This window comes from Melozone crissalis, unplaced genomic scaffold (assembly GCF_028551555.1).
Source record: "Melozone crissalis strain CALT ecotype California unplaced genomic scaffold, PUWL_Pcris_2 ptg000005l_1, whole genome shotgun sequence".
NCBI classification, from domain to species: domain Eukaryota; kingdom Metazoa; phylum Chordata; class Aves; order Passeriformes; family Passerellidae; genus Melozone; species Melozone crissalis.
In genome coordinates, this window is record NW_026535783.1 from 54,635,158 (window position 1) to 54,648,232 (window position 13,075).

Consider the following 13,075-nt stretch of genomic DNA (forward strand, 5'->3'; position numbering starts at 1 on the left):
TGCATTTGTTTGCTCCATACATTGCCATCAACTGGAATCACTGAACTGCTGTGTGCTCAGCTTCACTTTCTGGTTCTCATACGTTCTCATACTCTCACATTTAGTAAGTGGCATTTTCTAATGCCACTTACTAAATTCCTTTAAATCTTTTAAGTACTCCTACTTATGCTTTCAAATTGTGCGGATAACTACCTAATATCTCGGATACTATGTAGGAAAGCTACAGATTTACTTAGCACAAGTCAAACCAATTTCTGCTCTGGCATCCCTTCATTTAGATGAGGAATGTTTCAAGGAACTCAGGATAATGAAGAATACCTTTACAAAACCCAGGACACAAGGTTTTTATACTATAATGATGATATCCATCTGGAAGGGTCTGCAAAAAAACATGCCATTTGCTTATATCCCAAGATCTCTAATAGCGCATACAATTTTACTTTATTCCAGCATTCTAGCCAATTCCAAACTATTTTTAAGTTTCACCTCTTCAGGGCAAAAGTAATTTATTATTTACATCACACATAGAAATATCTTGCTGCAAAAATTTAGGGCTATTTTCATAAAAACTGTGTGCTTTGCAGACATCTATAAAAATGTTGCTTTCCTTCAACCTGCACTGTAGTTTGAAGGGGTCTTGATAGTTTGTTACTTGCACAAAATGTAGAAGTAACAGAGATGACAAGCTAGGCTTTTTGTGAAATCATATTTTTTACTTATTATTTTTTTATTAGTGAACAAGTGTTATGCTTCTCTTATGCATGGAATTAGTCTCTGCTATTAATTTAATTCTTAAGCTAGAACTGTTATAGATAGATCTGTTATTACTTCAGTCATGAACAATACAAAAATTTGATAGTATGCTTGCTTTCAGTTAATGACATTGTGTTCACAAGTACAGGTCAGCAGCTGCATACTCTATTTCTGGAACCATTAACATAACGTTGCATGCCAACTCTAAGAGTAGTTACTTTAAACAGTTAAGAGTGGATCCTGTCAAAAAGAAGGTAGTAAATCACTGTAGCAGATGTGTTATTTTACCATAAAAGGCAATATATTTTGTAAGGTGATACTTTTCTCCTCCATGTTATGAAGTAGAAGTAATAGTACTAAAAAATGAAAATAAATTTATGACAGTGATCCTGTTTGGAGACACTTCAACCAGATAAATTCATAATACTGCAAATACCTTAAACTGGAAATTAAGGTATCTTTAATCTTAATTTTAATGTAATGCACCTTTCAGCTGTATTGTGATACCCTGTTTTCTTACGAATGCTGCTTTCACTTGCTGAGCTCACTTAAAACTGTTCAACACAGGGGGCAGCAGTTTGCACAGCAGATACAGCAGCAGAATCCTGAGCTCATAGAGCAACTGAGAAATCATATCCGGAGCCGATATTTGAGTGGCAGTACTGAAGAACATTCCTGACTTCAGCAAGTCATATGAATTGGAATGATGTATAACCCCAAAATGCATACCATAGTTAGTAGCAAAAGCACCATTGTAACTCTTCTGCTTGAATAGAAGACAGAAAATTCTTTGTGTGTGTTTGCAAACAAGAATAAATCTGGTAAACAGATCTCTTGCACATAACTTGGAACATAGCGTTTATGTATAGTTACTCCTCTGAAAATCAATACACTGAATAGGTGGTTCATCAAAATCCCCAAGTCAAAGTCATTTCAGTATGTGCATCAGATTGACCTCCGGGGCTGCTGAGTGGGGAGGAGTTTTGTAGGGCGCTGATCTTGCCTCATAGCTACTTCTAAAATGATAGTGTAAAAGATGCGTTAGTCGTATGCTGAGAATCATGATGGCTGTACTCCTTTAAACAGCATTGAAATACTGAAATATTGATACAATGGGCCCATCTGATGTGTGCCCTTTTATAATGAGCATTAAGTAGTGTTGGTATAGAGAGTACTTAAAATTCATGCTTGAGAAGTCTGTTTCCTTAATCCTGTGGAGGGGGTTTCATGAGTAACAGGAAATACATTTCAACTTTTCATTGGGCAGAAGAGAGGAAGGTGACTGCATATGAAGGAGTAGCACACTTTGTGGAGAAAGAGAAGACAATAATTCTGGGCAGGATAATGCACAGAAATCAAAATGAAACTTTGCTTGGAAAAGGAAAGAAAAGTTGTAGTGTTTTCTACTGCCATATACCCTCATCATGATGGTAGCCCTGGAGGTCACAATTATGGCACTATGTTCCTAGGCATGGCAAGCTGTATTACATTCCGTATGTATGCAGTATTTAATATAAACTTAAAATTCTTAACTGTAATAAGCTAAAACTGAGCCTGTGACTGTACAAATAACTAGTACTGAAAATTTTAAAAAAGAACTGCCTTAGAAGGATTCTTTTTCTATTCTTGTGTGATAAATCACTGGCTTAAACAATTGGGGATTTTTTTTAATTACACGTATCTATCTAAAATGATGATTACATAGTCAAGTTAAAGATTTTTCAACTCTATAGTATTTGTTTCTTGCTCAGTTAATATTACTCTTGCAAGACTGCTGCTCTTCTGTCTGTCTAGTATGTAACTTTTTTACTGTGTTTACTGTTCACACTGCTTTGTGATACAAAGTACACTTGTTCTTAGCCCAGGGACCTTCTCAACACCCCTTCCTCTTCCTATATCTAAACTAATTTGAGGAGCCTGCTTTGAATTTTTAGACAAAGTGATCTCTCATGGCCAGTTAGTCTGGAGGAATAACAACAGATTCCCAAACGGAGAAATACAGAGAAAGTCCTCAACCTTACACTTTATATCCAATTGATCTTGTGCTCATAAAAGAGCTCCTCCAGCAGAAGCAAATGCAAAATTTGGGGGTAAGTAATAAACTTGATTCTAACAAATTATCATTGTACATCTATGGTATGAATCTTACCCTAGTAAACCAGAGAGAAAAATGCTGATCCAAGGAGAAATGAAAGGAATTGAAGAAAACACAAATCTAGGATATCCATATTACCATCTGTTGAATAAAGAGGTAAAGCTTAATACATGAACAATTTTAAGACATTTCATACTTTATTGAATAGCTTGCCTATGTACAGCATTAAAATGCTTTTGAAAATTCTCTCTTTAAGTTGGTGTAACTGTTTTCTCCAGGTTGTAGAGATCCTTAAGCTTTACATTAAATACATTATCAAGTAACAGCTTCTGACTCAACATCTGATGACAAGAAAGAGAATCCCTAAAGGGATCTTTTGTCAGAGGTAGCTCAGATCCTGGATATTATTCAAGGAAACTTAAGTTTAATTACACTGAGTAGGACAGGAATACCATTTAGAAGGAAGCTTTATGGAGGCTTTGGGTGGGCTACAAAAAGTGTACAGGTATTACTTGGAATACTGTGTTGTGTCAGGAGAGAAGCGTTGTACCCAGTATGTCAAACTTCACAGTTCCTTTTAATTCTCTTTCATATCTTCAACTGTCCAAAGAGTGTTTCACTAACTCTGATAGGGGGAATATAAAATCCATGGCAGTTCTGCCAATATCTCTGTAGAAACTCAAATTATTCTCACTTTGCAAGAGCAATCCTCATGCAGTTACTTTTCTGCTTTGAGATACTGTCAAGAATGTCATGAGAGTTCCTTAAGAACTACAAAGTATGTTAAGATCCAAAGAGGGCAGAAGAAATTGTGTACTTTTACTGTTAAGTACAAGCTCCACAGCTAACTGGATTTATGGGCGAACAATCCCCAAGGTTAAATGGAATGAATTGGTTAGTTACCAGAAAACTACTCTTGAAGTCATCTTAATGGAGTTGTAACTTTCACTTCACATGCTGTGATATTGTTGTGTTTAGGTTTTACTTCAGATAATACCAGAGTATATATTAAAATGTTAACAGCATTAGCTAAGCCTTCAGGAATGTGCTACAACTGACTGGCACAATACTTTACTAGTAAACACTCTCTGTTTGTTATGTATTAACAGAAAGGGCTTCATAGCCTGAACAAAAAACAGTGAAACCAGTAACAGGAGCTGTCACTACATGCTTTTCCACTGAAACCATGAACAGAGAGATCATTTATGCTAAAGTCTGCTTTTCTTTGAATTGCCTAGACTGTTTCAATCATGCAACGTCTTAATCACAGGGTGTGGAAGGAAGCTTTTCCCATGTAGTAACTGCGCTTGTATCTTGCGCTAAAATTTTTCATCCTGCTAGATAAAGTGGTAAACCACAATCCCTGTAAATATTGCTTTAAGATTAATTGCAGTTTATCATTCAAGTGAGCAAATCTGCATTTACACCTAATTGGTTTTGTATCATTACTGTTCCATCAGTGCGTAAGTACAATAATTTGTTAGAGAAGAAAGTATTTTGCAATCAGTTGTGAACTCCTGTAACCTGCTTGCATGGGAGTATATTCTAACTATAATCATAAAGACACTTAATGAAATATTCAGCTTAGAAATTGTTTCAGTTGCACTCTTGGTTTTGTAATAAGTGCAAAGTAAAATCACTCATGCATACTGAGATAGAACTAGCTCTGAAACTTTGAGTAGATTGTTTTATGGCAACAGAAAGTCATACTGGCATAATCCAACTTGTCTACTATTTCTGTATCTCTCCTACCTCTTACTGCCATATGGTTACATTTCCTTCAATTTGTGTAGTTTAACTCAAAGATATATTATAAATAAAGTTATATACTTTTTTGTCTGTATAGTTGTGGTTTTCTGTTTTAATTTTTTATGTATCTCAAGTAACAGGTAAATTGCATTCTTTATATACCAGTTCATGTTGGTTGGATTTTATCACATAGGCAAGATACATTTCTAATTTATTCTTTCCTGTATGGACTTAGTCCCTCAATATAGAAAGCTGGTCCTCAATTTATCCAATATTTTAACATTGAATACTACTTTTAAGATTTTATACAAGGGAAGCCTTAAGTAAAATAGTGTCAAAACTACCTATAAAGTTGCTAAGTGCCAACATGGTAGCTGAGAAATACAAGCTGCTGATTTGAGTCTTTAACACTAGTTCTTCTAGTGTTAAACTAGGAAAGACAGTCACCATTTTATCTACTGAATGCCTGCCTCTGGATAACCATAGATATTTCAGTCAAAAATATTTCCAGTTTTTGTCAAAACAAAGTTAGGGAAAAGGACATTATAGTGCTTGACCAGGCCCAAAACTTCTTCCTGTATATGCTTTAGAGAACCTGATCTAAGAGAGTAATGCAGGGTGGTTTTTTCCTTTTTTTCCCTGAAAAATCTGTTTAATTGCCTCTGGGATGGAAAGAATAATTGTCACCACCTTATTTTAACAATAAAAAATACCTGAATTCTACTATTTTAGTTTTCAGTTCCCTACTAATTGGAAAATAACATGCCTGTTGATAGCATGTCCTGTATTGCAGGGATGCACAACTCTGCTCATGACAGCAGATAATTGGGAGAGATTTGCTGTATTGCTTCCTCTTCAAAGAGTGAGCCACAACCAACACAGTCTTTGGCTTATACTCCAATTCCTAGCTCCAAGTGCCTCTAACAGTGCCAGCTGCATTCCCTCATCTCATGCCTTTATCAGGATTTATTTCCTATGGCTATACATGTACCATGCAAACACATTGCCATGCCAGGTACCCCATATTACATTTTTTAGGATTTGGATTCCAGGAACCTGTCTGTAAAAGGTCAATTCTTTTGAACTGAAGTAGTCATGTCAGAGCCATGATTTTAAAAGGATTTAAATACTTTAAAAAAATTAAAATAAGAAAAACAAGCACAAAATCCTAGTCTTTTTTATCAATCTCACCCCCCCATCCTGCAATGATGTAAATGCAATATAATTTGCTAGAACTACACTTTTTTCAAAGGTTTTATTTTTAGTAGATGAAATGCATATGCATGTTTTAAAATATTTGAAAACACTGAAGAAATGCGCAGAGAAATTAAATAATCATTATACCATTTACAGCTATATAGGGATTTGATTTTGTTTAGACTCATTTTAGAACAGTTGACTGCAAAAACATCAAGAAGTTGGTCATAAAAACCCCAGTAAAACTACAGATTTGTTTTCCCTCAGCTTTGCTTGATTTCTGAAGAAACTACACAGACTTGTGCAATATCATCATACTCGTATGTTCTCTTCAAAAATGTGTCTGTAAGTCTTAGGCCAGAGACACTCTGGAAGGGGAAAATATTTACAAGAGTTATTAGAAAGAGGTGTTAACATTATAAAACATCTATTTTACAACAAAACTGTACTAATGACTTACCTGCAATCCCTGCACTGAAGACAACAATGTAAGTGCAAGATGGAGGGATGAACTTGGGTGCAGCTTTCCAAGTTGCCTTCCTGAAACTCCACACCAGTGGATGGAATTAGTATTGCACATTTCTAAAACCAGATCCATAGTCCTTTCACTGCTAGAGGAAATAAAAAAACAAGAATAAACCTGTGGACTTTTTTAAGCATTCAAAGACTGAAGACATCTGAAAGGTTGATTATTATTCATGTTACTACTAATCAAGATACATAAAAAATTATAAGGTGGCAAGCAGTATTTATTGTGATGCACAGTAATTCAGCTGCAGACAGCTCTCTTTGACACAAGCATCCTGTTATGGGTTTAGCAATACTGGATAACACAATACTTGGATGGACTACAAGCTTTTCATGAGAAGTAGCTGCAGGACAGATACATGCTTTAGTCTCTGGGCTCAACTTCTATTTAGAATTACTTCATTTAAATGTCATTCTTGCAACCCTAAAATGAGTTGTGATTTAAGTATGAGGTACAATCTTAAATAATATTACAAACAGATGCATGGAATTTCTCTGCAGAATTTTGGCCTATCTCCCATTTCAGTACCATATTAACAGATCATGATATAAGATTTTTAGTTGTAGTTGTTTACTTGAAATTTTTTTTAGTCTCTGTGTTTCAAGTAGTTTTGTGTTGCCACAAATCATAGTAAAGACCAGGTTTAAGTAGTTTCAGGAGGAAGTACGGAAACATAAAACAAAACCAGCCACAACTCACCCACTTAGGAAAAAGTAGGAGAATCACATGACATTGTTACCTGCAATTTGTTATTTTACATGTAATGTCAAAAGGTTCTTCCAAATTTACAGTATCTGGTATTGTCTCCAATGAAAGCCTTACATCACCGTAACCAGGAGCCTGGGAAGGAACAAGAATGTATATTCTCAGATATTGGATAGGGAAATTGAAGTTTTTACTGAAGTTTTCATTTCCTAGAAGACGCATGGAGTAAGACAAACCTGCAGAAAGAAGATCAACTGTGCTTTTGATTAATATGGAAATCACAACAGTTCTCCAACTGATGAACACCTTTTCACAGGTTTAACAATTCATCAGATAAGGATGATCTTTATCAGTACATTTTCAGGAGAGTTTAAATCCTTAAAATTTGAATAGCCATGTACCGTTCCTGAGAATGTCAGTTTTAATCTAAGGCCTCTGTTAGGTAGATAACAGATCTGTACAGACACCACCAGTAAAACTTCCCTACATTCCATCCTAAGAAACATTCCCACTATTCCATCCTAAGAAAAACCCACCATTATTCCATCCTAAGAAACAAGAGAAACTGCTATTTCGGTCCTCTCTGCCTCTGCCAAAATAATTAATTGTCATCAGTTAGAAAGTCACACAAAATGAACACTTGTCAATTATCCATGAGCTAAACATATCTCCTATGGTCTACCAATAAACTTATAGTAAATAACTTAGTACCAACCAGGGCTGATTCAAATAGTCACCTGCAGATCACAAAGCATGTTTAGATTTTCAATCTCCAGAAATGATAGATAATGAGGGAAAAATAGGGGGAAAATCTGTCCTGCCTTCCAAGGCTTAGTTATTGTATATGTTTCAATTCTGCTAATAAAGGAATGTTGTAGTGAAAGTTATATTTACAGTGTGATTGAAAGATATTTCCAAAGTAGTCCAGAAAGTCAGTGATTGACAGGCTAGGAACAGGTTTTAGTCACATCAAGTTTGCTACAGACTGATGACAGATGACATTTCAGAAAGAATATTAAACTGGACATTAGAGTAAGCAAAGGGATGTCAAACCAATGGGGACTTAGATTAGTCAAGCAATATGCACTTGGAACCTCTCATGAAAGAGAAGTTATTATTCAGCACTGGAAAAATGCAGATATATTCAACTGTATTAGGTGAATGGAGGAATTGACTGGAACAATTATACGTATGATGCTAAACAACAGGTAGTTTTCCATTAACATTAGGCTCTTCTTTTACCAGAGATACATTAAGAAAAAAAACAACAAACACAAACCTACAATAAAAACAGTATTTTAGAGAATAAACTTAGCATCAACTGACCAAATCAAAACAGGATCAGAGTAGATGAGACCTATACCACACCATATCTGTTGAACTCAAAAATGAGACACCTCCAAGAACTCATAGTTGGAGGCGAAGGCATTGAAGTAACAATAAGAGGAGTAACAGGTTTTATCCAGAACTGAGGTAATTGCTCAGGTTACGGAATCAACTAGACAATTTCCCACTTGTGCTACTCAAGAATGATGCTCTTTAACTTCAGACTGGTTCTAGTGTGGTCCTGTATTGAATGCCTGTGAGCATGTGGAGCACCTTCTGGCATGTTGTGGACACCTGCCTGGTTCATTGTCTCCAAAGAGACTGTAGTGGTGAATTCCAACACCAAGCCGCATTCAAACAAACAAACAAACAAACAAAAAACACTCCCAAAAAACCCAATGAAGAAAACAACCAAACATACAAATTATGGTATGTGGATACTTGTTTCAAAGTATTTCTGTATTCCTGATCTGACCTGTAACTAGGTCAGTTCCCTAAATTTTCCTCCCATTCCAAACCACGACACTTAGGTAAATAGGTTATAGTAGAGGTAAAATTCTGGGCCTGGGTGGGATGCAATGGTTATAGTGCTGGCAAATGGATTAAGAGGAAAATGATTAAAGGTGAGGTCAAGAAATTAAATAATCTGATAGCACTTACAAAATGAGGGGAGAAAAGAGGGAGTTACACTGCAACTCAGAAGAGAAAAAAACCAACTACCTGCTGCTTTTCTAAAGACAGATGTTCAAAGTTCACAACATAGTATTTTTCTGTTAATCACAAGGTACAAAATTATGCATGACCAAAACTAATCCTGGAGTGTTGAAGTGTGTGCTTCACATGCAATTCTCAAAGGTTCAAATAAAAGAGAGGCAGTTTGTGGAGGGATAGAATGTAAGAGAATAGTGCAGAAGGCAATCTCACCCCTGAGGAGTTGCAGCTGTACAAATCACCAAAGATTAGGAACAGGCCTGCCCTTAATAGACCACAGCTGTGCCCAGTAAATAAGAAGACGAGTGCTACAAGAGAGTGGGTTAGCTCGTTGAGGACAGAGTTGGAGTTTGTTGGCTGTACTGTGAAGAAGAAGGTGTCAGTACGGTAAGGAGCTGTCCATGAGAAATCACTGAGAAGGTATAGAAGATTGCAATACAATGACAACAGCAGAGTGAGACAATATTGATTTAGGGAGGGAAAAGCAATGAGAGAAAAGATCAATTGAAAATGAAACCATTGATTGTTAAAAACAAGCAACAAGTTTCAAAGTAACAAGAGGAACTAAGTTTAAGGAAAAGGGTAGTTTCTAATTTCACAGGTTTATACACACATTCAACACCTCAATTAAAAATCAAGACACATTTCAGTGACTTAGTTACTTTTCAGTGACTTTCTTGTGAATTTCCAGGATCTAAGTTTGCTTGCCTAGTTCCAAGTCAGTGTGACTTGCCCACAGAACTACTCAATGTACTAGCAGCTGGGGACTGAGGCAAAGACTGTAAACTTAGACTGAGATTCAACTGTCAAAGTTTTTTTAACTACCCTTCTGTATCTCTCTCACCATCCTCAAGTGAGAAGATGCAAACCAGGTTTAAGCATTAGATGACTGTGGAGCTGACTTAAGCAAGATAGTAATTACAAGTCAAAATTCAAGAACAATTTATAAATCAACTAGAATAGGACAGACTCAATAAAAACTGTGAATGTGAAAGATACATAACATTATCCATAAAAAAAATGTTACTCCAGTCTAAAATATCTGTATGAACGTGGGAGCAACTTCCATATCAAGAGTTGGCACATTTAAAGAGGTTCTTTTGTCAGTCTGTTGCCAAATGGTATCCAAGCAGTTAATTTTACTCTAACAAATGTAATTTGCAACACTGGTTACTAGATTCTGACAAAGTTCTCACTCCATTAACTTATTCACTCTTCACTGAAGAAATATATGAAATAACTCTCCAATACCTATAGAAAAGTGTGAATAAAAAATGAGGCTCAGAAAGTAAGCAGCTTGCCCTTTTCCAAGTCACTACTAAAAGTGTTCATTGAGTTTCCTTAAAAATGTCAAGTAAAATTAATACCTAAGTTAAACTTACCATTCTTTGGAGCTGGCTAGTTTGTAGCCTTCCTCGTTCACCCAGATTAGTTTTCCATACAATGTCTAATTTACCAATCACTGTTACACCTTTTATTACTCCAGCTTTCTCTGCAAATTCTTGCTTTGGTTTTAGACAGTATAAGTACTGACGTGTATCCATAGGTTGCAAGTAAGTCCTTGCACCAAACGTAGACTCACTGAAATGAAAAAAAAATTAGGTCTTAATTTAAACAGATAGTCTGAAGATTGAGAACCCAACTTTTTTCCCCAATCCCCCACAAGTTTTGTTGCGTATGCATAGTTTGATAATGGTAAAACACATAGAATATTTTTGGTTTTCACAACAGAAAAGATTTCTAGAAAATATGTAGCACCAAGGACCATGGAGAAATAAAATAACCTGTTCTTCTCAGCCAGTGAGAGGAATAGCATAGAACTTCTCTCTGCTACATTATAATTAATTATCTGCCATCTTAGCATTTAAACAAAAATGCTGGTCATTTTTCTTCTGCTATTTGTTTTCCCTCACAGTAAATCTCAATGTAATGAAACTAAGATTCCTGTTCAGGAGAAAAACCATTACAGTGGATGCAAACACTTGGTAAAACAAAGCTTCATTATGCTGCAGGTGAATCCTTCAACAGGCAAGGAGAAGACAGAATTTTCACTTCAGCCCCTACTGCTGAAGCACTGAACCATCACCTCCAAAAACTCAAGCAACTGCAAGGCACAAACAGCCAAAGTTAACTTCACAAGATCTTGTATCCACTGTAGTCAGTTATTATGGTGTTTAACAAAATTAAATTTATTTTATTCCAGCAGGAAAAATTTTTATACTCTATGACTACATGAGGGTGTACCACTGATCCACTCTGAGTAGTGTCTTGATATATCATGATTAGAACACCTGAAAACAATAAGCAGTTTACTGTTCAGGAGGCAAGGATTAGTCAGATGAGTCCTGTAAGGCTAAGTATGTACACAAAGGTCAGGTCAAAACCACATCTGAGTTAAATTTTACATAGGAGATACTGAAATAATAGTATATTTTCATGTTATGTCAGCATTGTTACAATTTATTTGAGCATTAGGCTGGATACTTCTCTATTAAGTAGAATTATAGATTTTTAAGAATAGTTTCTATACAAAGAAAACAGTAACAAATTTTCCAGTTGAACACAGGATAGGATTTTGAACTTTTTATGCAAGCAAAGACATACAATCCTCCTATTACAGACAAATGACTAATACTTGTATCTCTTGAAATATTAATATGAAGCATTTCAGAATCAAATTTCCTGAATGTAAGCATACCTTTCCCCTGCTGTGTTAACTGTGTTCAGTTCTGCAACATTGTACATCATAGATGGCTCTAAAGAAACCTTCTCCATAAACATTGGAGAGGTAGTGATATTCTGAATTTGAGCTTCCAGAAAGACTTCATCTGTCTGAAAAAAATCAAAAGTTCCAGTTCATGAAAATATGATTAGTGTTACTAAAAAGAATAGGCAGTCCTATTGTTAAAAAAAGTCACACATGTTTAGTTCATGCCTGCAAATCAAATCAATTAATGCAAGAAAAAACCTTAATCCCAGTAACAATAGGAGCAAAAGTGTTAGTCAACAGATATCTTGCCAAACAATGGATGTGGGATAATTTTGCTGTGTTCTAGCTATTGCTTATTTGTAATGCATTAAATCACCACTTCCCAAGACTTTCATCAACTTAATAGCAACTCAAGCTTTTATCCAAATTATTTAAAAAATGGAGTAAATAGTAAGGAATTGCAGTGCACAAGAACATGCCAAGCCAGATCACTAGTGCATCAAGCTGTATAAAAAAATTAAAGTAAATGTGTGTGTTTTTCTTTAACTGAAGTAAAACAGTTCAGGTACATGCTCTGAGCTTTTATTATTAAATACCAGCATTCTAGCTAAAATGCAAAATCCAGCCCCTTCTCTCACTCAGCTGCATCATGCCAAAGGTTACCAATATAGTATGCATCCAACAATTTAACTGGTGCTCTACCTTCAGAACATCTGAAGCTAATGCCTCAAGGTGGTATTGAAGGACAAATTCTAGTACAAAAATGAAAGCTATAGACTGTTAAACTTCTGAAGATGAAGTCTATAGCTGTTAAACTTTATCTTCAGAAGTTTAGAGAAGCTTTTGCCTCACTAGAGAAGCTTTTGCCTCACTTCTTTTGTGGAATTGCAGACCAGTGAAGTCACTTTCCATGTCTAAAAATCTCAGGATAGAATAATAATGGAAGACTCAGTCTATTAGAGATACAAATCCCCAGAAAAGTGAAAACCATAATTAAAGAAGTGCCAATTAAAAAAAGGGAGATACCAAATTTGCATTTACAACAGTCACTGATTCAGGCCATTGGATTTAGTGATTGTTCTAGGTCCCTTCACTAAATTAGGGACCTAGAAGAATAAACTAAATAAACTAAAATAGTTCATTCTACAGATTCAGATTGAAACAGTTTGAGTATTTTGTTATGATAAATTTTAAGAAAGCATTTTGTGGGGAAGGTGGAACCAAACTTAAGAGTTTCTTTTTGATCAGTGTAAATAAATTATTCTTTATACAAATGGAGTCCTGTTTGTAAATTACAAAA

At 35.5% G+C, this 13,075-nt stretch overlaps 2 protein-coding genes across 6 annotated transcripts in view; one reads left to right on the plus strand and one right to left on the minus strand.

Moving 5' to 3' along the window:
* Positions 1–4,691, plus strand: part of SGTB (small glutamine rich tetratricopeptide repeat co-chaperone beta) — a 24,121-nt gene extending 19,430 nt beyond the window's left edge. For both annotated transcript variants that reach the window (XM_054283366.1, XM_054283358.1), the window contains one exon: positions 1,321–4,691. In XM_054283366.1, coding sequence (XP_054139341.1) covers positions 1,321–1,432 — 112 coding nt within the window. In that variant the 3' untranslated portion in view covers positions 1,433–4,691. The remainder of the gene's footprint in view (positions 1–1,320) is intronic.
* TRAPPC13 (trafficking protein particle complex subunit 13) overlaps positions 3,027–13,075 on the minus strand; it is a 26,531-nt gene continuing 16,482 nt past the window's right edge. For 2 of the 4 annotated variants that reach the window (XM_054283344.1, XM_054283329.1), the window contains 5 exons: positions 11,764–11,897; positions 10,448–10,646; positions 7,063–7,163; positions 6,255–6,402; positions 3,027–6,162 (listed from right to left, as the gene is read on the minus strand). In XM_054283344.1, coding sequence (XP_054139319.1) covers positions 6,058–6,162; positions 6,255–6,402; positions 7,063–7,163; positions 10,448–10,646; positions 11,764–11,897 — 687 coding nt within the window. In that variant the 3' untranslated portion in view covers positions 3,027–6,057. Of the gene's footprint in view, positions 6,163–6,254; positions 6,406–7,062; positions 7,164–10,447; positions 10,647–11,763; positions 11,898–13,075 lie in introns of all 4 variants that reach the window. The other 2 variants (XM_054283338.1, XM_054283318.1) reach the window with 1 other exon arrangement.